The following is a 24,368-nucleotide window of genomic DNA, read 5'->3' as shown; positions in this document are numbered from 1 at the left end:
GGGGAGGCTTGAGTGTTCTTGCATCACTGCTTCATTCAAACTGCATTTCCCTCCTCCTACTTACACTTTTCCAGAGACTGGCTTTGATTTGTAGAGTGGTGATGCATGAATCCTAGACTGAGACTAAATCACGCTGAACAACTTTGTTCAATGGTACTACAGAAAAATCAACCATACCAACAAATTATGAGGCTGATATATCAAATCCTGTTAAGTTTTAAGTGTAATGAGTTGATCTGCAGATACCCCACACCTGTTCCAAATAGCCACAAAATGTGGCATTTGAAGAACTGTTGCCTTTAGTTGTAAAGGTAGCTAGCAAGATGCTGACTTTGTAACATGCTTTAGCACATTAAAGCTGCTCTAAAAATAACACTAATACAGAAATTTAATTAGTTTAATTCAATGCTGAAAAAATCCTAAAACCTGCCTTTGAAACAGGTTCCTTTATTAAAAAATAAGTCAGAGACCCACAGAGTCACAGTGTAATTTGTTTATTAGCATACCTTGTGAGCAATGTGTTAATCCAGATGACATGACAGTTTTGGCACTTGATTGATTTCAGAGATACTCAGCCTCTGGTTTGTAGAAAGGGATTTTAATAGGACTGAGTGGGCTACTACACAAGTGAGTGCTTCTCCTTGATACAGGGAATTAAATATTTTTCTTAGCATATAAAAATACAGCCCACAAGATGTGCATCAGTCTGGGTCACAATGCCTCATTCCACAAGGAGTGGTCCCAAGTTGGTTACCTACATGGGCCATTCTGTTCCTTCAAAATCCCAGCAAATCTATCAACATGGTGTTAAATACCACACTGTGGTTTCATGCGACTGCTGAATATACACATAAAAATCTGTCTTCAAGGGGTTGATGGATCACTGCACCTCTTTTCTGGGGTGAAGAGACTTCAGGAAGAAAGGAAGACAGACAAAAGGCAGGCCCACCTATTTTGCCCCTGAGATAGCAAATATTCATGTTCCTGGTTTCTCACCAGTGCCTCCACTAATATATTTGAGGAACCGATCTGTTATTCTCTGCTACAAGGGTACAAGGATTACAAGGGTAATTGGCATCCTGTTCAGATTAATAAACAGCTGCCTGATTAATTACAGCATAGAACATAATTCATGGAAATCATCAGAACAGTGTTCAGCTACAGGAAATGAATAAATCTTTAATCCAGGTTCAGCCAGCCAAAGCCTGGACTGGTGTCAGGACAGGGCTCGTAAGAGAACCAATGCAGGCTCTGCAGATCAGGAAGACACCAGCACTGGGTCAGCCTCTGCAGAGCACTGGGGTATTCCTTCAAAGAGGAATACCCTGAGCTCTAAGAGCTGCTCTGTAGGCCCTTACTATAGCCATGGGTCTACTCTGCCAATGCTCGCAGTCAGAGTGACATTCCCTTTCTCACACAACCAGCATGTGCCATACAGCTATGGGAACTTGTTTCACAGCATCCACATTGCACAGCACAGCCACCACCAGCTCTCAGCTCCTGGAAATAGTGTATGAGCATTAATCTTATCCAACAGACCAATGCTGCAAAGAAGGACTGTATCAGCCTTACAGGTGTGTCAGCCCAGGCAAAGGTCTACCCTGCTATTCAGGTGCTCCCTGCCCAGAGCTGCGTTATGCTGCTACAAGCCTTGGCTCTGGGCTCAGAGGGGCTGTTCCTGAGCCATGGGGGGAATTAACCCTGGCAGGTTTTCATCCCCTTGCAGCTAGGCTGCCACCAAGGCCACACTGGTAAGTTTAAAGCTAGCTCCAGCATACATAGATAATACTCATGCAGCACTGAAAACACAGCGTTGCCTACTATAGAAAATAATACTTGAAATAATCAGCAGATGGCACAGCCTCCCCTGGCAAGCTGCATTCTGTTCTGGCTACCAAAGCTTAAAGATCCAGCAGAAAGAGAGGACATGGGGAGACAGTCAGCATGTTATCAGATACCTAGACATACCTAGCCACCGTTTTAGAAAAGGAACTATCACTAGAGTAATGGACATCAGAGAATATAAAGCCAGGCCCCTTATTTCCTCACATAGCTGAGAACACAAGGACAGATGGGATTCAATGAAAACAAAAGGCAGTTAATTCAGGAACCATAAAAAGAAATTATGTGCTATAGAGAATAAAATTATATTGGTTCTCATTGCCAGAAAATATTGAGGCTGAGAGTTTAGTTGGATTAAATAAGGGATTTAACATTTTTCTGGAAGATGAAGGCTGGTTACATTAAATTATTTTTTAAAGTGAGTGATATAAATGTTCAGGCTTTAGAAAAAGAAGGATCACAAAAAGATAGCACATAGTGTTTGTACAACACCTAAAGGATCAAGTACTTCTATTTTTAATAATAATAGTAGTAATGCAAGTAAATTAAATGGGCCAAGAACAAAACTCTCCAAAAGGAAAGGCTGTTAGAACTTGTTCTATACAAATTCACACTTATTATCCTTTGAAACATCTCCTGCTGGCCAATATTAGGTACAAAATACCTAGGCAGTCCTAGGCAGTTGAGTGCTGCTCATCCAACCAGGAAGTTCAAGTAAATGTGAGCTTGGTTTGGGCCACAGTCCAAGTTTAAACAGTAAAGAGTAAGAGTGGTGCTCTGAAACAGGCTAGGACAATTGAGGAGACAATTGGCAGGCTTGCCTATAGTACCAGTAAGGTGTAAAATTCGGTGAAGATCAGATACCTCTTTCCCTCCTCCTGGCTCATGCAGGACTTATGAGAATTCCCATAGCTTTAATGGCGACAAAATCTAGAAGAAAGAAATATTTTGACCTATAACATGGGAATTTCAGAAGACAATGCCAGGTCTGCATCTCACTCATGTTACATGGCAATTTATTCTAACCTCTAAAAGGCAACCAGTTAAGTGGACTTACTGAAATAACCTCATAGCTTCAATCCTTTGGTTGTTTCTATGCCTGTTGGGGTTATGAGTATAAGCTGAAAGATCATACCAGGTTAAACTAAAGATGTGACAGCACCCAAGACACAGAAGCTTCATTTGAGCTCTTGTAGCATGCTGGCTTGAGGGAGGCTGAAGCCCAGTTCCTCAATGTTTCCCAGACAGGTACTGTGACTGACAGTGTGGAATTTGGCTTTTAGTCCCCTGGAAGACCAGAGGTCTGTAACATAATTGCCCTGGTCCTTCTGTCATTTTAATTCCTGGGAGATAAAGAGAAGTCTGCAGCTTGCACCTTAGGGCCTCCCTGCGAGCAGCTGTGGGACAGCACCCCCAGCGTGGAGCCAAGCACAGCGCTGCCGAAGGATCCGCCTGGCACTTCAAACCGGGTTATCAGCACAAGCAGCGCTGCAGACATTCAGCCCCTCAGGAAGAGGCATTAACAGATCTGATCTGTCTTGAAGGAGAGTTTGCAGGCGTTCTGACATTGCATGTTTTCAAGATTCCTTAAATTCTTTTATAAAATAAAGTTTCCACTGTAGTCCATTGCAGCATTGGTAACCCAACTGTCCTATAATCCCTGGAGGGAGTAAATTGAACTGCTTAGTTTAGCATGCACACACAAAAATCAGCCACCTAGCCAGGTCAGCACCTTTACATTAGGCTGTTTTATAGAAGACAAATTAAAGCTTTAGGCAATCACTGCTTTTTGAATCTAAGGCAATTTCTAGGATGCTGTCACCACCTGTCCTGTAATATGGCATTGCTAACCCACAGGCTGTGGTCTTGTCTGTTCTTGCCTTTGTAATACCTACGTTCTGAACACCTCAGTGCCTCTAGTGCAGATCTTCCAGGCAGCAGCCCAGTGCCTGACCCAGTCATTGCCTACCCAACAGTGCATAAGCGAACCCAAAACATGCACATCTGGCACAAATTCCATATGTCCCATTCTGTACAACTACTCCATGTTTGGGTCCTTGGTTCTACATCAAAGCTTACTGCCCCTGCTCCTGAGCAGACCTGCCTTTCCTCTGGCTTTTCTATACACAGTGACAACACACTGTGCACTGCACAACTGTTAATGCACTTAGCCTGCCTATTTTTATATTTTTCTACCTACTCAAGAATAATAATTTAACTGACAAAAGTGATTAAGGCCTAAGAGAAAACTCTTCACTTATTTGGATGAGGGGGAAGGAAGAAATCGAAGCATTCGGCAACTGCTGCTTTCTCTCAGCACTATTAATGTTCAGGCTGAGAACTACAGCTTGATGGCACTGCTTGCATACCCTCGAGTCAAGCCAATTTACTCCCACTGAGAGGAATGAAAAGAGAAATAGTGCAAAGAAGAGAAGAGAGGAAGCATTGTCCAGAGGTTGCAAGAATAGGACACACTTCGGGAAAGTGGGAAGCTGCTTTGCAGCACACTATTGTACACCTCAAGCAAATTACTCATTCCCTGTGTTTGTTCTATATCTATACCCTGGGAGTATTTCCATGTTTCATGGGTGAACTGTGAACGCAGGGATATTAAAGACTAACATCACATATAAAGGACAGGTAATTACTATGGTGACTAAGGTTCCAAGAGAAACTCCCCGCAGTGTTGTTAAATTTTGACTCAGTATCTGAATGTTTGAGATTAACATTACATTTGGATTTAAAAAAAATAACGTGTCTATTCAGCCTTTTAAGGTCACATATTTAAGTTCGTTTTACTAATCATGAGGGCAAGAAAGCTATTGTCTCTTAAAAATGAAGATTCACTCTCATACCAACAACTGATTCTAGCAGATGCTGCTTTAAGGGAAAAAAAAAAAAGAAAAAAAAAAAAAAAAACAAACACAAAAGAACCACTATACTTAGAAAGCAGCAATAAAACCATAGCATCTGTCAGCTGGATGTGTGATACAGGATTAGAGCAGGAAGGACAAGCATCTCTTAGCAGGGACAAATGCTTTGAAGGGATCATATGGGAGCAGACCTACTATTCAGAAGGGAGAAGGTTCCCCCTAGAGACATAACAGAGAAGGAAAAAAACCTCCAAGAAAAAAAACCTCCAACTATTGGCCTGTTTCTCAGGTCAAATTTTCTGATTTCTGGAATGGAAGAGAGCTGTTATGAAAAAATATCTGAATATTTCCACTGTGTCAGAGTCTGATGCCATCCAAGCATCTCACCTCTCCTTGCAACATTTTTCAAGTGTGCGAACATACAGAAACAGAAATAGATTTGCAGAGGCAGGTATCTCTCCACTTCTACTATTTCTATGTGCCAGGGCAAAGGACAAAGTGTGATTATATTACAGGACTTGGATAGTCAGAGCAACATAGACCTATCATTCTTACCGGAGTGCACTTGCTTTCTCTACTCAAAGATTACAGACTAAAGTAAAAACAAAGACGCTAAAGAATCAGCCATAACTTTTTCTCCCAGTTCTACATTAAAGTCTTTTCCAGGGTCCAAGGACAAAATAAATCTCCAGTCAGTCATAGGCCAGAAGCTGTAGCTTTCTGCTGCTGCAGGGTAGAAGGATCATATCTTGAAGTTGCTACAGCTCATTTTCATTTTAGCTTTGTCACTTTCTTGATCCAGGGTACGTATTTGCTGACCTTTGTGTACACACCAGGGGAATCTTTCCGACCACAGCCATAGCCCCAGGAAGTGATCCCCAAAATGATCCAGCGTCCATCTGACCTCTGACACATGAGTGGCCCTCCACTGTCACCTTGGCAGCTGTCCACCCTTTTATCTTCAGAAAGGTTCCCAGCACAAATCATACGGTTAGTGAACTTCTGCCCATAACGGACCTCACAGTCTTCCCGTGGGAGAAGAGGCACCACCCCCTGCAGCAGGGTTCTGGAGTAGGACTTCCCTGGAACAGAACAGATCAGCCAGACCAATTCACGTACATTCAACAGCAGCGACCTAGAACAACAGTGCTCCACACAAAGGCAGATGTTTGCACATTTAGCGTCAAGACAGCATCACAGAAATAGGCCAAGCTCAGCATCTCTGAGCCACCATCACTTCAGAAAACACTGCTGCCAAGCCAGACCACAAAAAAGAGCTGTAAGATCAAAGAAGTGGGAAGAAGTTGGATCAAAGGATGAGTCTTACTCCTGGTTCTGCCAACAAGTAAGTTGAACCATCTTACATTTATTTCACCTCTCTGAGCCTCCATTTCCTGCTCTGTAAAACAAGGACAGTGTTTTTTTTTCTCAAGAGACTAAATGCAGTAATATTTGTAATATTCCAGATAAGTTTTGGAAGATGCTTTAGAGGCATCCAAATGTTATTAAACGGGACCTCACTTCATCCTTGGCCAGGTTTGTCTCTGTGTACTCAGATCTCTTTATTACCTCAAACTTGCTCAGAACATAAGGTTCCCATGCTATATTAGAGTATGACCTTTCTGTGCCCAAGGTTTACTTGTAAGTTCACAAACTAGTAGGTAACTGCACCTCTTATTGGGAAAGCCAGGTTTGGTGCCTGGGAGGGATTCTAGCCATTAAGCTTCAGTACTGCTTAAGGAGTTACATGGCTAAATTGCTCCTTGTTCCTCCCCAGGCATCCCAAAATGACACATGCACCTGCCACAACTGACTTCAAAGGCAACTATGTATCTGCAGTTAAACACTTGGGGTAACCAGCTAGGGAAACAGCTGGGAAGGACAGGTAACTCCAAAATCAAGGGAGAAGGTCCTGGGGCTATTTGCCTTTTGGTAGCAAGTCTTTCTCAACATATGGCTCTTCTCCAGCCACAGCAGCCCCAGAAAGGCCTCCTAGCCCCAAGCCCAGCATTACATCTCTGAGCCCCAAATGGGGGAGGACTGGATGGCTGGTTTTAAAGCTTTGTTTAGAGTTCAAAGCTGTCTCCAGATCTTGCTAATGCATGCATGTCAGGACTTCACCAAGCCCAGCATTTTAAAACATTACCTTGATTTATGTATTTAATAATTAATACTTTCTAGAATATTTCCTTCTCCATTTTACCTAGGAATCTCCATAGCAATGTGCTGCAAGAGGACAGATACAGGCTGTCTTGAATCTATTGCAGAAATCAGCCTCAGAGACCAACTGTCCCTGTAGCAATAGCCGGGGAGACTAAGAAACACAGTCTGAGATTCCTTCCACCTCACTACTATAGTATCATGAAGAAGGCAGGAGGTCCTGGGGGCCTCCCTGGGTAGTACATAGGCTTTGTAAATCAGCTCTGTACAGGCTGCTGCCTAAAGGGTCTGCTGTGGGCAAACATGCATGTAGAAGGGGGAAGAAAGATACCAGCATTCCTCTCTCCCACAGCTTCAGAAGGATGCTATGGCAATGAAAACTTCCATTATGGACAGGTTCAAGAAGCCTCAAAATCAGAAAAAAACACAATGGCACAAAAACCCCCACAGCTCTCTGGTCCTTGACACCATACACTGGCACACATAATAGAAGCAGTAAGAGCATGAGCTTGACTTCTGCAGACATAAATTAATGGCCACTTAGGCTCCTAAATACAGACTCCTCCACTGATTTTGCTCCTCAAAGCCTCATCACTTACCTGTGTCTCCCCAGCCAGAGATGATGCAGGCTTGCCTGTTGATGTCAGACTTCTCTTTCCTATCAGGCAGGCAGATAGGTAGAACATGACGACTGAAGGAGAGACAATGCCCCTCTCTGCCCCGCATCCGGACCAGGGCGATGTCATTATCATTGCTGCCAGCCCAGTAGTTCCTGTGGAGGACAATCCGCTCCACGGGCAGCTCCCTCTCAAACTCGTCCTTCACGCCTGTGTGGTAATCGCCCACCCGCAGCACGTAGCGCCGCACATCAACGCCAAACCTGGAGAGAAAGATACAAGACCTTGACACTCCCACCAAGAGAGAAACTGATTCACCAGAGCAGCAGTTGCTATGAGATTGAACCACCTCCTCACAAACTGATCACAGTGCCAGCTACAGGACTGTGGGACCTTTTTAGCAGATGTGATAATGCCAGGTGTTGGGATCAATGGGTGTCCCACACACAAGACATTTTTCCGATAAAAAGGGCTACAACAGTTGCAAAAGGCATGTGACCTCGTGTTCATAGTTCCTCAAAGCAGTGAGAAATGGCAAAATGCTGTTCCCTTTAAGTTGTAAAGCCTCAGAGTTAAGAGGGCAGGTGTCAGCAGTGAAGGATAAAGCAAGCCTACGTTGAGTCATCCCCGTAAGTCCTTCAAGATCACACACATCATAACCTGCAAGTTTTGGTTTAGAAACTTTGTTAATATGGTTCCACTGGCCTGGGAGGATAGCCTTGCATGAGGTTATCTTGTTCATTGCCAAGTATCCCTCAGACCTCCCCACTCAGAAACACACCTTTTGAAGCAGTGGGCTGCAGTCACTACCCAGCAGCTGCTGATCAATGTAGCTCCACACAACAGACGAGTATCTTGATGAAAACCTTTCAGCCGTAGTGAGGCCTGCCATGGCCAACCACCTCTGAAGAAGAAACAGGGATAATAGCAGTCACACACAAAGGAGCTGTTTTCCTCTTTTCCTATCCACTCTGTCCCATCTAGGATCGAGCTGGTGTGCATTCTCCCCTCAACAGGCACACCAGTTCAAATCAAGTTCAAAAATCATCAGTGAAAATGTATAAATGTATTCAGCATTGCCAGTTCTGATTCCCTGTCATAGGGTAGTACCTGAGAGACTTGTTTCCACCTATGATCCTTTTCTTGCGACGGTGAAGCAGGCGCATCCCACACACACCAGACTCTGGACCTGCACAGCAAAGGGGCTGGGTAGGTACCTTCAGCTTAACTATCAACAATTGCTGTCCCAGAGCCAAATACCATTTGCCTTCCCCAAGGGCATTAATCCTCACGGTAACTGACTTGATTGTGTTGTGCATATGCAATTCATAGAAGATTTGATCCTATAGGTTTCCTCAGTTTGGTGGAGGTGCTTGCCTCCAGTTACCTATAGTCTAATGCCAGGAATGGGACCTGTACAGCTACCTCCTCAGTGCTCTAAACCCCAAAATATGCTCATGGCTACAGCTCCAAGGAAGGGTATGGTGACTTGGCTGTGACATAGCTCAAAGGCCTGACATGGGTGGAGCTCCTCAGGCTGGAGCACCCTGTGATCATAAAAAGAGACAACTGAAGCAAGGACAGGACATGGTTATTCTGTAGGGAAAGTTTCAGCCAAAGAAGAGAACTATAGGGAAAAAGAATAAAAGCATATGGAGATTCTACATGTGGAGCCCCAGATTTTTGGACAGAGGAAATGGGCACATAACCTGTTCTTCTGATGTCTTGGACCTTCTCTTCCACATAGTCACAAATCACACCAGCATCCTCACTGTGCCAGCAGCTGTGAATCCTGGTGTCAGGCCTGACACACTGCCCCAGGGTGTGCTCCATGCCACTGCATTCTATGTTGTCCAGATGGATGGGCCCATGGCCTTCACCAAAATAAGCCATTGCCCTGGCTTTTGCTGTACCACTGCAATTAGAGAGAGGGTGGCTAATCTGCTGTAAGCAGGAGGCAGATGAACCTGATGCATCAGCACACTTTAAAAGAAATAATATTTAAGTGTCACTCTGCACGCAGTAGTACAGTACTTGCTGAAGGCACTATCAGAATAGGACCCTACAAGTGCATGCAGGTATGCCAAAACTAAGAAATTAAGCCCTCAACAATAGGTCCAGAAAGAAGTGATGCCTGCTGAGAGGTGCTTCTATCTGTAAGATGGATGTACCAGATCTCTCACCTGAATCCCAGTTGCCTGCAAACGACTGCAGCATCTCTGTCTGTCCAGCCTTCATCACAGACACTGCCCCACTGCCCATTCAGGAATACCTCAACCCGTCCCTCCTTGGTGCTTTCTCCATCCACCAACCGCACAGGAGGTCCTGCAGGAGCAAACACATGGGTCACTGTGAGCAAAAACACCAGAGTGTGAGGTGCCCAGAACTTGGGTTCTATAGGAAAAGATTATCATTCATTCTGGCTGGAAAAGACCTTCAAGATCATCAAGTCCAACCACTACTACCCTAACTCTGCAGCGTCCACCACTAAACCCTGTCCCCTGGCACCACATCTGTCTTCTCAGATGTCTCCAGGGATGGTGGCTCAACTGCCTCCTGAAACAGCCTGGATCACCCAGTCCAACTCCCACCCCAGAACAGGACAATCCCAAAGTTCACACCATGTCCCTGAGGATGTTGTCCAAATGTTTCTTGAATATTGTCAGGTTCTGTGCCATTACTGCTTCCCTGGGAAGCCTATTCCAGTGCTCCACCACCCTCTGGGTGAAGAATCTCTTCCTAATATCCAACCTAAACCTCTCTCTGCACATCTTCCAACCCTTCCCTCAGGTCCTATCGTTGGTCACCAGACCAGAAGCGGTCAGTGCCTACTCGTCCTCCTTCCCCAGTGAGGAAGCAGTAAGCTGCAATGAGGTCTTCCCTCAGTCTGCTCCAGACTGAACAGACCAAGTGCCTTCAGCTGCTCCTCATATGGCATCCCCTCTAAACCCTTCACCAACCTCACGGCCCTCCTCTGAACACTCTCTAGTAGCTTCATATCCTTTTTGTACTGTGGTGCCCAAAATTGTACACAGTACTCAGACATCAGTATCTTATCAGAATCTCAGACATCAGTAAGCTTAAAAAAACAAAAGTGTTTCTGTATGAAGACTATTTCCCTCATTTCACCTGGGTGCTGAATCAGAAGATTATATAAATTTTAATCTATTTAATACATCCTGGAAATCATTAGTGGATCATATTATGAAAGCTGAGCAAAGAGAACAAGAACAGAAGAAAAGTTATTAACTCCTGAGCCAAGAGTAGACAAGCTTAAACATGCCTTGGAAATAAATCCATTAAATTATAAAACTGTTACATTATTCTAGGCAAGAGAAGATTTCTACATCCAGGAAAAACAAAAAAGTTGGACGCCGTCTAACAAACTGGAAAGTCTCTTGTAGTAGGGAAAGTGGAGAGTATCAGGAAATTATGCTAGCTTGAAATACATTCACAGTTTTAATTAAAACACAATTAATCAACACAAGAGTGTGCAAATTTCCACACAACAGCCCCTCACTTCTGAAGTCCTCTGGTCTTGGCAAGGTGTGACACTAATATAACTGCATCAGTTTCCTAAGGGATGTCATTACAGGGGCCCCACGTACCCACAGACATGGAGCTCAGGCATTTCATCAGTAAGCAAAGGCACACTAAAGCCCCTCAGGTTTGTTTTAGAGACTGCCAACATAATTCTCTGCAATTCCAGGTTCTATACAGGTATTGTTCCTAGGAGTCCCCAAAAACCAGTCTCCTCACTGAGACAGCACAGGGATGACTCCCACATTTGACACAGCTTCCACAGAACAGACCAGCAAAAAGCACTTCCCTGCTCTCCAGAGTAAGAGGCAAGGTGAGTTACCCAGGCTGCCATCCATGACTGTGTTACATTCAGGGGAGCAGCGGACTCCCACATCCTCAGCATGTGAGCAGTCATGCTGCCCCCAGTTGCTGTGGGGACAGTCCAGGAGAGACAGTTCTGTCCCCACACAAGCCACATCGTCCAGTAAGATAAAGCCTTGGCCAGCAGCATAGTCCCCTTCAGAGGCCAGAGTAGCAGGACCACTAGAGGAAGGAAACACAACATAACATCAGATGAATTAAAACTCATTAATCTTGCAGAGGGACCCAAGCTCAGACGCAAAGCAAAACTCCCCTAGAGAGCTCAGCTGTGGTATTGGTGGCCTCTGGACTTAAACCACTCAGTAATATGCAAGATGGCAGCCAAGCAGCTTGCACATCTCACCACCTTCAGTTTTCAGGGAAGCCCACTCAGACCAGTCCATTTTCAAAATGGTGAAAGGCACAGTCAGAGCAGCACAGAGAGCAATAGCACAGCGGCTCCTTTACAGACGTGACACAAGGCACATCAACTTGGGAATGAGCTAGCAGGGGAGGCATTAAAAACCCACATGTAAATAATTCTACTTCTTTTTATAGAAAGCAGCTACCTGGAATTGAAATGCAGAAGGCTGCAAACTTTCAGACACTACAAGAGGCTACAAACACAGGATGCAGCTGAACTCAAAGCGAAGAATTAAGCTTAATATTTTTTTAGTCTATAAAGATGAAATTTTACAAGGATACCCTAATAATATTTAAAAAGTCATAAAAAGCTTTACTGGCTCCAAGACTAGAGTATCTGATTTTAAGTCTTCCCCAGAATTATACCCAGACAGACAACAGTCCAGCAATGGACTCAAATAAAAGCCTTATGAAAATTGCTGGTACTACTCTTTTTTTGCCCTGGTAGTCTTTGTTCAACAATTGAAGCAGGTGATGTGTTTAGCTGTCAGAGCAGATGGATGTTGTCATTCACCTGACAGGGCAGGGGTGGTGGAAGTGCTGAGCTGATACACTTGCAAATTTAAGGAGCACTGAGAGGACTTTCTGACTTTGGTGAGGGGTTCACATAGACATTCTCAAGCCTGTTACGTGCTTTCAAAACAGGCTGAGGCAAGAGATAATAAAGATTTTTATTTTTTTTTCCCCTGGCAAAAAATGTGGATACCTACTGACCTTTTCTGAAAATATTGTATAATGTGGATAACAAAGACAGCATTGAAGTGTTAAGGTCCAGCCTAACCCAGTGAAGCAGCATGGAATCTAATCCCTGAAATCAGGAAGCACAGACACAACACACACTCTCAGTCGTCCTACCTGAAGCCCAGCTGCCTGCAGACCACCTGGGCACCGAGGTCTGTCCAGCCATCATCACAAACTGTGCCCCAGTCTCCATTGTAATAAACTTCCACTCTGCCTTCACTGGGGCTGCGGCCACCAGCCAGCCTGACAGTGCCCTCTGCAAGGGGTGGGAGAAGGGAAGATCAACACCCAGCAGAGGAAAAAAGAAACAGCCTGTGCCCCACTGCTGAAGCCTCTGTTCAGACCACGAGTGAAAGACACCAAAGACACAGATATCTGTGGGTATTAAAAAAATAAACATCCATTCTTCTCAAACATGCCTATCTGTCAGAGCAGGATTCAACCCCAGCCTTTCCATGCCACTTGTGGAAAGCCATGGGGACACCACCAAACCAGGCTCTGATTTATTCCCTCCTGCTGCTTGCTTCTGCCTCCACATCTGGCAATCCTTCTGGGAACTATACATAGAAACTGCAGGATCCTGAAGTAGGGGAGTTATCTGCTGAGCAAGTTGTGTAATACAGGAACAAGACTGGCTGTATATGACTGGCATAGAGCTGTAGGTCTGTACCTGTGAAAGGGTCACATGAGACTCCAGCATCCTCAATGTGGTCACAGTTCTGCCTTCCCCAGTCACTCTTCTTGCACTGGTCAAGCGAGAGTTCATTGCCTGAGCACTCTACTTCATCCAACAGGATTGGGCCAGATCCCTGCCCATAGTGAGCCCATGACAAGGCTCTTGGGTTCCCACTGCAGATGGTAGAGGTACATACACTCAGTAATGCAGGTCTTGTGCCCGCGAAGTCTGCCTTGCACAGGGTTTCTCCCATAGAACATCTGATAATTTCTGACACACTGGTGTTGCTCACTGTTAACCAAAATACCTTACTGGCAAGTTTTGCAGCAAGACTTTCCAACACAACAAAAACATGCCCACAATATGAACAGTTCAAACACCTGGGAACTCCTGAGGACAACGAGATTTCAATCTCAGAGACAGGCAAAAAACTGCCAAAGTTTGAGGGATCTCAAACTTGAATCATCTACTGCAAGCAGTTTGGTAATTATGTGATTTTCAAGAATGCTCAGTATACAACAGCTCCCATGTTAAGTGTTGAATGGCACACAGGAGAATGGGGTGTGCTCTCTTGCTTTGCTGACTGGAGTGAAAAAGGGCAGCCAGTTAAACTGGAAGTGTTTAAACTTAACTAAGTAAACAACTGCAGTTCACATATGGAAATCACCATGACAAGTTATCACTGAGGCCAAGATTTGCACTAGAACATGAGTGCAAAAATAATGAACAGCGATAAACACAAACAAACTTTATAAAGGGATGTACACACTTTTTTTCACAGCGTAAACCCATAAAACTGCCAGGAATTAAGTATAAAATCCCGTTATGGGACGATTGCTTCAGAATTATATTATACATCCCATAGAAAGGGCTGGTTCTCTAGTGAAAGGATGTGCTCTCACATTCTTCATTCTGCCTTCCTCTGTTACCACTCCATGACATACAGCAGGGAAGTTACCTGAGTCCCAGCTGTCTACAAACTACTTCAGCATCCCGGTCGTCCCACTGGTCATCACAGATGGTACCCCACTTGCCATCATGGTAAACCTCCACTCGTCCTTCAAAGCTCTCCTTTCCCCCAACTAAACGTAGCGGGGCACCTACACCTGTGCTTCAAGAAAGTGAAAGAGAGCACAACAGAGCAAGATAGAGACAAAGCACAGCCAGCAGTTCTTGGGATACACTTGTCCCACTGTACCACATCCTCCCCTCTAAGCTCCCCCCTTGAAGCATTCATGATCGCAGCCCACAGCAGGGGGACCTGCTGGTCCAGGAACAGCTTGTTAACTGGCTGCTGCAGTGACTAGGACTTTGCTGCCTGTCTGTGATTATAAAAGTATGCCCACTCTGAGTATTTGGGATTAGGAAATGATGGATAATTTTTCACTGGAAGGGAGATAACCACCTGTATAGCAGGTGAAAGAAGAACATGCTCCAATTATTTGCTCTCCACAGTTTCACAACCTTAGATTTTATCAGTGACACTGATATGACAAACAGGGAGCAAGCCTTCCCTTTAGATTTACCTTCTGGAGGGACACATGTTACCACAGCACTCCCCTGCTTACAAGCTCCTGACACAGCTTCCCGGTAGCCACACTGCAGCAGGGCTTTCTCATCCCCATGGCAGTTTGCTGACTGCAGGTGCAGGGGAACAGGCCACAGTCCAGGATGGCTCTTCTTCCCGGCTGTGCCGATCTCACTGGTACAAAAAAAAGCAGCAGAGCCATGAAATGCTGTAGTACTTCTTGATTTATAACTTCCCCTCAGTTCTTGTGACTCTCCAGCCTAGCTGTGGCATTTCACATCCCAGTGAACCTGGCCGATGGGGAGTGCATAATGGGAAAGTACAAGCAATTTCAAAGCACTTTCCACCATCTAACCCATTCTGTCTTTCTGCTTACTGCAGGGGATTTGATATGGTCAGAAATGGCACCATTGTTTGAGAGTGATGAGCAAACCCATCGACAGATTCAAACATCCAAATATCTGAATCACCTTCTTCCTTCTTTGTGTTCCTTATCCCCTTGCTATTTGGAATTTTGAAGGTCCAAATCCCAGATTCCCAAGAAGGCTTCACACTCTCAAAATTTCTATTAGTAACTCCAGCTGGTAATACTAAAAAGGGGATACAATGTCACAGCTTACTCACTGTAGCCTCCAGCACCAAGTAGAAACTACTGCTTTTAAATGTTCTTGGGAATGCTGATTGGGGTTGGGCATAGCCAGAGAAAGAAAACTGTAGAAAAGGACCCTGGTACTTGGGAAATAAGCCCACAAAACAAACTGCCGTCCGTCAGCCAATACACTATGCCAGAGGAACTGTAACCACAAAGTCCACATGAACATGTAACTCTGGCAACCAGATTGGGAGGTTCCCACCTGAGACCTAGCTGCCTGCAGACAACACTGGCATCCCAGTCAGTCCAGTGGTCAGCACAGATGGCGCCCCAGAGTCCACTGAAGTACAGCTCCACACTGCTATCTTCAGCCAACCGCACAGCACCTTCCAAAAGTGGGAAAAAAATAAAAATGAAAGCTGCTATTTTCTGATGGAGGTTTCAGATCAACAAGTCTTGAATTTGAACTGCACTTGGCTTTTCTCATCCCTGTTTTGCTGGTGTTCTCACTGAAGTGACTTGTAGGAAGTAGTGCAGGATGTGACACCTCCCTCGTTCCAGCAATGGCTGCTCAGGAGGATTGGCTGGTGCTATGTCCTTTCTAAAGCCATGGTAATACTGGCAGGAAACTTGGCTTCTGCCATGGCTCCTAGATTCTCCTGTGAAATGTGGATGATTTTACATGCTACCTTGAAAAGGCATATGGAAATGGCAGGCTCTCAAATTCCTTCTGGCACTCCACTGATTTATTTTCCATCTAGCACCTCACCTATGAGCATCACTGTTGCTATATCTAGATGTTCAGTGAGAGCAGGTGAATCCTCTTTAATTTCTCTGAGAAAAACAAGTGCCAATGTAGATGTTCTTTCAATTCCCACTGTGCCACAGATATCTATCACTGTTTACAAAGCACATCTCAGCTCAGTTATGTACTGGGAGAAGGATACACCTTCTCTCTGTAGTACCTCGATGCAGGCATACAGCACAAATACGCTTGTATCTTTCACTTTAATGAAGCCACCTTTGCACTTGCACTTGCCACTTGCACTGACAAAGGAAAAGACTTTGTCATGTCATTTATTAAAGTGGTACTTCATCTGTCCTGCAAAATGTGGGAAAAACAAGGACAGTCAGAAAACAGGAGAACAAACAAAACATTTTCAAAAACGTTGCATTGAAGTCGGTGCATTGAAAAAGCTGAGCTCCCTTGTGTGCTTCAAAGTTAGCAGTAGTCTGTGTCAGCACTGCGAGGAATTTTAAAGCAAGCCTATGACCTACCTTGCCACAGAAGATTTAAAAATCTAGCCACAGAAGATTTTTCCTTGTTATATTTGAACTGCTACACTTACATCAGGAGAGCTTTGATACAGACACTTAAGGAGCAGGAGTGGGTTGTTTTCCACATAACTTAAACTGTTTTCAAAGTGGCATAAGTTAACAGTAAAAAAATAAAGAAGTCTCCTTGTATGAGAATAAAACCTCTATACAAGGCATTATGGCTACATGGGCTTAAATCTACCCCCTACTACACACAGATGTTCTTCTCTGTTCACTGCAGAGGGGTTGGAATAGATGACCTTTAAAGGTCCCTTCCAACCCAAACCGTTCTATGATTCTCCCACACAGGCTAGCCTCTAGTCCTAACTATTTTGCCAATTCAGGACAGTTATTGTACTGTGCTTCTTTTACTGGGTGCCCCACAGCTGCTGCTTGCAGTTCTGTGCAGCACACATTTCTGGGTTGGGCCCCCCGCAGCAGTGCAGCCCAGGTGCTGGCAGAGGCACACAGCAGCCCTTACCTTGGTTACAGTCGCAGTTAGCCCAGCCGATGGCCCCTGACGCAAGCCGGTAGAAGCACCAGGGTGTAGTTCCCCCGTCTGGATTCCTGCAGTGGTTGTGGTCCCCCAGGCCACGGTCTGGGTACTGCTGAACATAATCAGGGAACTCTGCCCAGTTGAGGCACTCTGCCCCAGCCTCAGTGACTGCCAGTGAGCCATTGTAATACCCCAGAGGTCCGACACCACACACGCTGGACACTGGGCACAGGAAGGGAGCTGTTAGCATCACGCTACACATCACACATTGAGGCTCAGACAACATGGGAGATACAGCTGATCTGAAACACCTCCTGTGTCTACAGTCTTGATTGCTACTTGCTTGGCTTCAATTCTATCACTCTTCAAGACAGCTGCTCAAAGAATCTTTATAATATGCACTATCTATCCAAATTTATCTGAAAGTCAAACTGCCCAAATAGATCTTTGAAATGTGTTAACTGTGAGTGCAAATGTGGACAATTTGAACTGGTTCCCATTACAATTACTCTTGAGCCTGGCACACACTCCTCCACTTCCTCCCCCATCTGCTTTGGCAGATGTAAGACAGAGTAAGATACTGTTGTATTCAATCCTAAGCTCTTTAGAAGATTGTCTAAATTGACTGAAACTGAGAAGAATTTGAAATTGGCTATAATGTGATTCTATAAAGCACCAAGTTGAGAAATGACATTATATTTCATTGTATGTATGTTCCCTATACACATTAGCATATCACCTGGCTGATCTGAACTTGGCCAACATACAAGAAAGGAAACCTACTTAGGGGGGAAATTACAGGTGCCAATGTTCCAGGCCAGTACCCATGCGAAACATTTCATGCAAATAAATCCCAACAATTAATTTAATAGGATCTTTAAAAAAGATAAAAACTCTCCATTCATGACCCTGAAACAAGAAAGAGAACCAGATCCTCTGTGAGGGTGGGCTTTTTAGAGTGCATAATACAGGAAGAGCAGACTCAGAGATAACAGTTGTAGCTCTAGTTGCTGAATAAACAAAAAGAAGCCAATACTGTCAGAAAACCCCTCTGCCATAGAGACACATAGGGCAAACAGCAAGGGTACAAATAAACTTTGCCTCATGCCATTTTTCTTCTAGCCCGTGCCAGCGGGGGTGAGAGCTGAAGGTTAATGGCAAGGTACAAAAATGAGAAGCAGCTACAGGGAGGTGTCTGGAAAACACACTGTGCACTTTGCATCAACTGGGACCCTGGGAGACGGACGTTTCAGAATTCTGTAGTTATTAGAGTGGAGGAAAAGTGAGTGTGCAAAAAAGACTGAGGCGGAGAAAGAGATGAAAGTTGAAGAACACCTGGGAGGAGTAGGGAACTGAAAAAGTATTAGAGAAGAAGAAAGTGGTTTGATCATTTTGGGGAAGGAGATAAACTGATATTGAGGCAGGAGAAAAAAACTGAACAAGTGACGGAAAGAAAGAACGAATACCAGGCAGCAGTGGCTCATCATACCTACAGTCTCAGATCACCACTGCTGGAAAGAATCTGCTCGATGACTGAATTAATAACTTCTTGTTCTTACCTGCACTCTGCAAATGGTTTTGGTTGGGCTGGGATCCCAGGAAAGCCTGGGAAAAGAAACAGAGCAAAAGCAGAGATTATTATCCAATGAAATAAACATGGGCATGTCCTAGAAGAAGCTTGGCCTTTTGCTGCTTTAGGCAAACACACCCTAGTAACCAGCCTCTTCCCTGCTCTCCCATTGCTGCTCTTCAAATCCAATCACAGCTTTGTCCACTAACAAAATGGATAATTACTGGCTGCAGAGATTTATCCTTGATCTAAGCACTACATTACAGAGCTCTGCTTGTTCTTTTCTAATACAATTGGTAATCTGAGTGAGATGCCTATGGAAGTAAAAGCCAGAAGACAATAATTGTTACCAGTTAGAAACATAATTAATAACCATTCATTTTCTCTCGATTTGTAGGGCAAGCCATCTATGGCCACAGCTGTGAACATACAAGAAATACATCTACATGATGGGATGATGCCCCAAGGGATCCCTGTTAAAATAGTACTAAACAACTACGTACAAAGTGGGCAACACCTAATGAAGAAAATCCAACATGTTTTTCAGAGGGTTTTGTTTCTAATTCATGAGAATGTGATATGACCTATGGTATTATTATATAAAATGGGATTAAATAGCTAAAACCAAAAAATACGAAACAAAGCCCTTAGAATTTCAGCATCCTATCTGTCCCCAAAACTGCATTTCCTCTTATAGGGAGTTTATTTGATCATTATAACTTGACTGCTGACTGAGAGATAGGGATCTCCACTCAGCATCATCACATGGTGTGCAGGCAGGTGCAAGATCTTCACAAGGCCAGAGTGAAAAGCTAGCATGCTTCTGCTAGCTCCTTGTAGTTTAATTAATTTCTAAATACTTTCTACTGAACATTTCTAGTATTTTTATATGAAGAAGCTGTAATTTACAGAGCAGTGCGGTCCATACAAAGAATACTAGCTATTGGAAATGGATCTGTTTTTCTTCAAAATGCAGTAATTTTGCTTCTGTCAGCTTCACCTCTTCCTGGAAAAGGGGAAGAGTAAAACTTGGAATTAAACCAAATCCACCTCTGGAATAAGCAGAGATAGTTCCCATAGATACCTGATGAGAATGACACCTACTCATAGCAGATGTCATTTTCAAATCAAGCTTATGAATATGAATCAGCAAGTGTTGACTACCATGGTCAAGTTCCAGCATCACCCTCCAGAAGTCAGAATGTGACACCGCACATTGAACATGAATTCCTGACAAGGTTCAGAAACAGCAGCTCAGATCTCAGGTTTGTATGCACAAGAGCATGCACAGATAAAACAGCATTTAACTGAAAAAACCCTTTTCAGCCAGAAATCCATCTATCTGCATGGTATCAGGCTGTTGCAAGCCCACGCAATGGTCTGTGAACCAACATTACTGAAGGACTTATCTGAGAATCTCAAAGCTCTTTGCAAAGAGAGGAAAGTGAGCTAATCTATGCTTCTGTAACTGTACCAAACAGGTGACTGAGCCATAATCCCGGTCCCCCGACTCCCAGCTTTTAGTGTGCACATGCACACACATAAGCCTGCAGGGGATAAAGGGATGGGTTGGGCTAATAACAGGCTACATATGAAAGCCTGAACCTGCTCTTCTTGGAGGTGGACCATAAACAAAAGAACTGCAGTCCAAGTAATATGCTTTCCTTCTAATGAAATATTAGTTGTTGCCAGTTCCTATAGCAGTTTCCAACATCCCCCAACACTGACCATCACCACCACCAAATTTTAGTGCAAACAGCCTGTGCTGCAGCACTGTCCCAGGTCTGTGCGGCTATAAATCATTTGTCCACAACAGCAATAGGGGTATCAGTCAATCAGCAAAGAACAGAAACAAAGGATCTTTCCTGCTAGGGTCACTGCAGTGCTTGAGAAACATAGGAAGCCTGAGCCAAAGCATCTGCAAGCCCTTCTGCATCACTTTCCTGCTTTGTTTCCTTTCTTGACTTTCATATGCACGATGAAATAAATCCCTCCCCAAGCTCCCAACCTTTCCCAAAGTCCACACCTGCCTATATGCTTTGGAAAACATATTCAAGCAATAAAAAGATCCCCTTACAGTGTAGATATTGAAAGCCATGACTTCTTACAAGCAGATAGAAGAATATCAATTTCTTACCTCCATGCAACTGAGACAGGATAACAGACTCAACAGCTCTACCAGGACCCCGAGTACTTTCGGGATCTCCATCCTTCCTGTAAAACGTGGCCAGAAGCTTCTTCAAGCATCACATTCTCTCGTTCAGCTGCTGGGCTCAGCGACTGCCGTCTCCCCGGGATCTGCAGCTGTTTTTCCCAGAGAGCAGGGCACTAGCTGCTCTGCACCGGAGGGAGTGGGACGCCTCTTCCATGCCTATGCAGGAAAAGGGATGTAAGGGAAGGGATCGAAGTTCCCAGCAGCATCTTAGAATTTCACTTTCTCCTTCCTCTCCACATCTGTTTTCCTTGACTCTTCTCTTCGAGAGAAATACAGGGGGGAGAAACAAGGGAGGAGAACATGCCCCAGAAATTCTCTAGGATACAGGAGGCAGGCGGGTGGGGCGCAGCCCTCAGCCCGCTCCCCGCTGTCCCCTCCCTCTCCCCGAGCCCTCTCGGTGCCCCGGGGATGCGCTTCTCCCCGTGCCAGCCTCCGCCTCTCCGCCCCTGCCTGCCCGGCGGCTGGGCCAGCCGCTCTCTTCTCTCCTGCGATACCTCCTCCCCACAGCTGCTGCCTCCTCCTCTTCCCGAAGCACAGAGGTTACATCTACGTTGGGAGCTGGGGCTGTATAGCACTGTAAAACTTCCCGCAACAACACTGGGAAACAGCTCGTGCGCTCACGTTTGCCAGAGATTAGATTTGTTGGAAGGAATCTGGACTTTATCCCCGCCTCGATTAGCTGCTTGCTTGCAGCTTCCTGAGGTCAAACTGCTCTGATTTGAACCCAGGTAAATGGGACTCAGAAAACTACATGAAGCCGGTTCCACATCTCCCTATGGAAAACCCACAGGTGGCGCAGCCCTCTCCAGGGTGCCTTCTCAGTTTTCAGCCCTGCACCCTGCTGTCGTGGGTACTGCCTCCAGAGATCTTTTCCATTAGGTGTCTCCCTGACCTTGGGCTGTTACTCAATCGGCTAGGATGCTTTCCAGAGGGTTGATCATTATTGTATTGCTATGAACAACCCCACGGGGCTTTTTAGTGTTTTCAGCTTACTGCACCTTCATATAAATCAGGATTAGAGGCTATAATAAAAGTTTTAAACATTATTAAATCTAAGAAGTTCTTTCTATTGCTCCTCAACTCAGCCTATTGGGCATTTCTTAGATTCTGATTTTTGAGGGATTAACACCTGGTGTTCTACAGCAAGAAACATGAAGGTCACCTTAAGAAATGAGCTCACTTCTGGCCAAGTCTGCCGAGCAGCATTTCCAAAAACACCTTCAGCATAAAAACAAGGAATGGGCTGATGAAAATCCATTAGCTTGACAAAAAGCCTTTTGCCCATTCATTACTCACTTCACATGACAGGTTTGTGTTGCCTCATCCTCAAGTCACTCATCAAATAAATGCGAGGAAATTCCACTACATGCTGGATCTTTTACAGGAGTCCCTGAGGGGTAGGAGGGAGCTCTTTCAGGAGTGGATTTGTAACACAGTGCATTCTGGACACAGTGGATTTGGCCACAAATTACAACCAGTCAGTTAGGAGCAAATCTCTTGTATCCTTGCAGCCAGGGGGGAGATAAGCAGGGCCAACAGGTGATGGAAATAGCTTAGATGCTACAGCATGCTGCAACTCTCCAGGTTGGCAAGGAGCAAAATGAAATTAAAGATGGGAACACAGTGGAATTTTGAACGAATTACTCTACTGAAAATATGAGGATATACTGGAGGCAGGAACATAAGATCTATGAGCATTCAGAGAAATACGCTTAGTAAGGAGCAAAGAGGTTATCGATACCCCTTCAGAACTCCAGTAAGATGCTCACCTAATCAGCACCCTAGTCCTGGGAAGAAACAGCTGATTGAGCCTCTGCCACACACTAATACAGTTTAAAACCTCTATCAAAATCCTGTAGTGGATTTCTCTGACAGTAGCTTTTAAGTTGCTTCCCTCTCAACACAAGGCTTTTCTACATAAAGCAGTTTCCTAAAGAAAGTGATTTGAAAGGAAACAGACCAGTGCACCAAAAGCAATGCAAGTCCAAGTCTGGAATTCAGTTTCTGGAGTAATGACAAACTGTACAAAGACACAGTGGGTTTTGCAGAGGTCTCCTCTGTAGCAGGCTCTCTTCTAGAACTGTATTTCCTTCTTGCCAATACTCCCCCTGGTTTTCTGGAACATGTCATTTTTTTCTTGAGAGAGGCAGATTTCAGATTCTCAGAACCTTCTCACAAATACGTGGCCCTCTCCAAAGTGGAGAAGAAGACCAAGAAGGGAATTTTACCAATATAATTACGGCAATTAGATAGGTAACATATCTAAAGATATATAAAACAGATCTTGAACTTTCTTGCGTTGGCAAGTTTGAAGTAGTTGTAAATAACCTAAGTACGCTATTTAACACAAATCACCTTCTCACCCTGATATAAGCAGTTCTGTAAGTCTATGATTCTCTGCAGAGTCCTTCTGTACTGATTGTTCTGAACAAGAAGCACCATCTTCTATAATGCTCTTGGCTCTCTGGAATTCAGCATATTTCTCCTGAACTGGCAGGACTACTCTCCATAAAAAACATCTGAAACATCAATGCTTCTTCCATAAGAGATCTACAGTGAAAACCTGAAAATAGAGGTAGTTAATAGCAATCGTACCCAGAGCTGGTATAATACTCAAGCTGTAAGGAACAGGAGTAAGATCAAGGAATTCTAGCAGATTTGCTTAAATCCTGCAAATCTGACTTAGCAGGGTAGAACACCTAGTCAGCTTTTGTTTAATGCTTTCCCCACCACGCAATCACATATAGGTCTTTGCAGTAGTGTTCTTAACCAGTGGGCTCAGCACCAGAAGTCAGTTTTCATTTATTCCCCAGCAACAGCAACATGGGCTGGTACAAACCCTGAACTCAGAGGACAGCGTCATTCTCTGCAGTTACACACATGAACTATTAATGGGGTGACCTCCAATATGAGTGTGTCACAGGGCACATTTAAACACCCAATATAAGCTTAACTGAGTTATGGGGAAATGGCAGCAGCTCAAATTGCCAAGGACAATCAGTAACTAGAGATTTTTTTAGGTTACAGCATGGCATCCAGAGCCAAAATAACTCCTAGAGTACTGTTAAAAGAAGCACTGTAAAACCTGGGTTCATCTGAAAACCATTCTCTTTCCTTCCTCCTTCCTTCACAAAGAAGTGTTAGTTTCTCTGTTACAGCCTCATATGAGACAGTTCTTTACAGACACTAGAATTTGGCACATTTAGCCCAGCTGCTAGCTTAAGAGGTGAAAAACTGTACTAGAAAGTTTTAATACAAAGAAAGAAAAACCACCAACAGAAGTGAACTTAGAATTTCTCAGGTCCTCTACAGCCTGGGGTCCCAGAAGTCAGCTCCAGCTCCAGGCAAATTCTATACCCATATGTTGGTCATCACACAGTCTGTGTGTGCCTGACTCTTCTCTTACTCTTGCTTTATCTTCATGCCCCAAAGAATT

At 44.4% G+C, this 24,368-nt stretch overlaps 1 protein-coding gene across 3 annotated transcripts; it reads right to left on the bottom strand.

The window, feature by feature from the left end:
- Positions 1-478: 478 nt before the first annotated feature.
- Positions 479-23,641, bottom strand: LOC127384024 (neurotrypsin-like). Of its 3 annotated transcripts, none has more exons than XM_051617868.1 (16): positions 23,296-23,641; positions 20,855-21,088; positions 18,707-18,752; positions 17,133-17,369; positions 15,597-15,720; positions 14,741-14,916; positions 14,173-14,320; positions 13,209-13,387; positions 12,653-12,794; positions 11,355-11,557; positions 9,676-9,817; positions 9,202-9,407; positions 8,603-8,681; positions 8,274-8,396; positions 7,475-7,755; positions 479-5,797 (listed from the first exon to the last, which is right to left on the bottom strand). In XM_051617868.1, exons 2-16 carry the CDS (start codon positions 20,924-20,926, stop codon positions 5,487-5,489), a joined length of 2,469 nt encoding a protein of 822 aa, XP_051473828.1. In that variant the 5' UTR covers positions 20,927-21,088; positions 23,296-23,641; the 3' UTR covers positions 479-5,486. The 3 variants fall into 3 exon arrangements, with proteins under 3 accessions (XP_051473828.1, XP_051473829.1, XP_051473830.1); XM_051617869.1 differs by lacking the exon at positions 23,296-23,641 and adding an exon at positions 21,554-21,635; XM_051617870.1 differs by lacking the exon at positions 23,296-23,641 and adding an exon at positions 21,427-21,477.
- Between the last annotated feature and the right edge of the window lie 727 nt (positions 23,642-24,368).

This window comes from Apus apus, chromosome 4, assembly GCF_020740795.1.
Source record: "Apus apus isolate bApuApu2 chromosome 4, bApuApu2.pri.cur, whole genome shotgun sequence".
Classification (NCBI taxonomy): Eukaryota; Metazoa; Chordata; class Aves; order Apodiformes; family Apodidae; genus Apus; species Apus apus.
The sequence above is the reverse complement of the archived record's forward strand: the minus strand, read 5'-3'. Positions and strand labels throughout refer to the sequence as shown.

Bases quoted from the DNA above. Each gene is read 5' to 3' on its own strand.
- LOC127384024 (XM_051617868.1), bottom strand. From the start codon at position 20,926: ATGGAGATCCCGAAAGTACTCGGGGTCCTGGTAGAGCTGTTGAGTCTG. The intron at 17,370-18,706 runs GTAAGAACAAGA...TCCTGTGCCCAG, and splicing joins AAACCATTTGCAGAGTGCAG to TGTCCAGCGTGTGTGGTGTC. The intron at 14,917-15,596 runs GTGGGAACCTCC...TTTTTGTACCAG, and splicing joins TGCAGGCAGCTAGGTCTCAG to TGAGATCGGCACAGCCGGGA.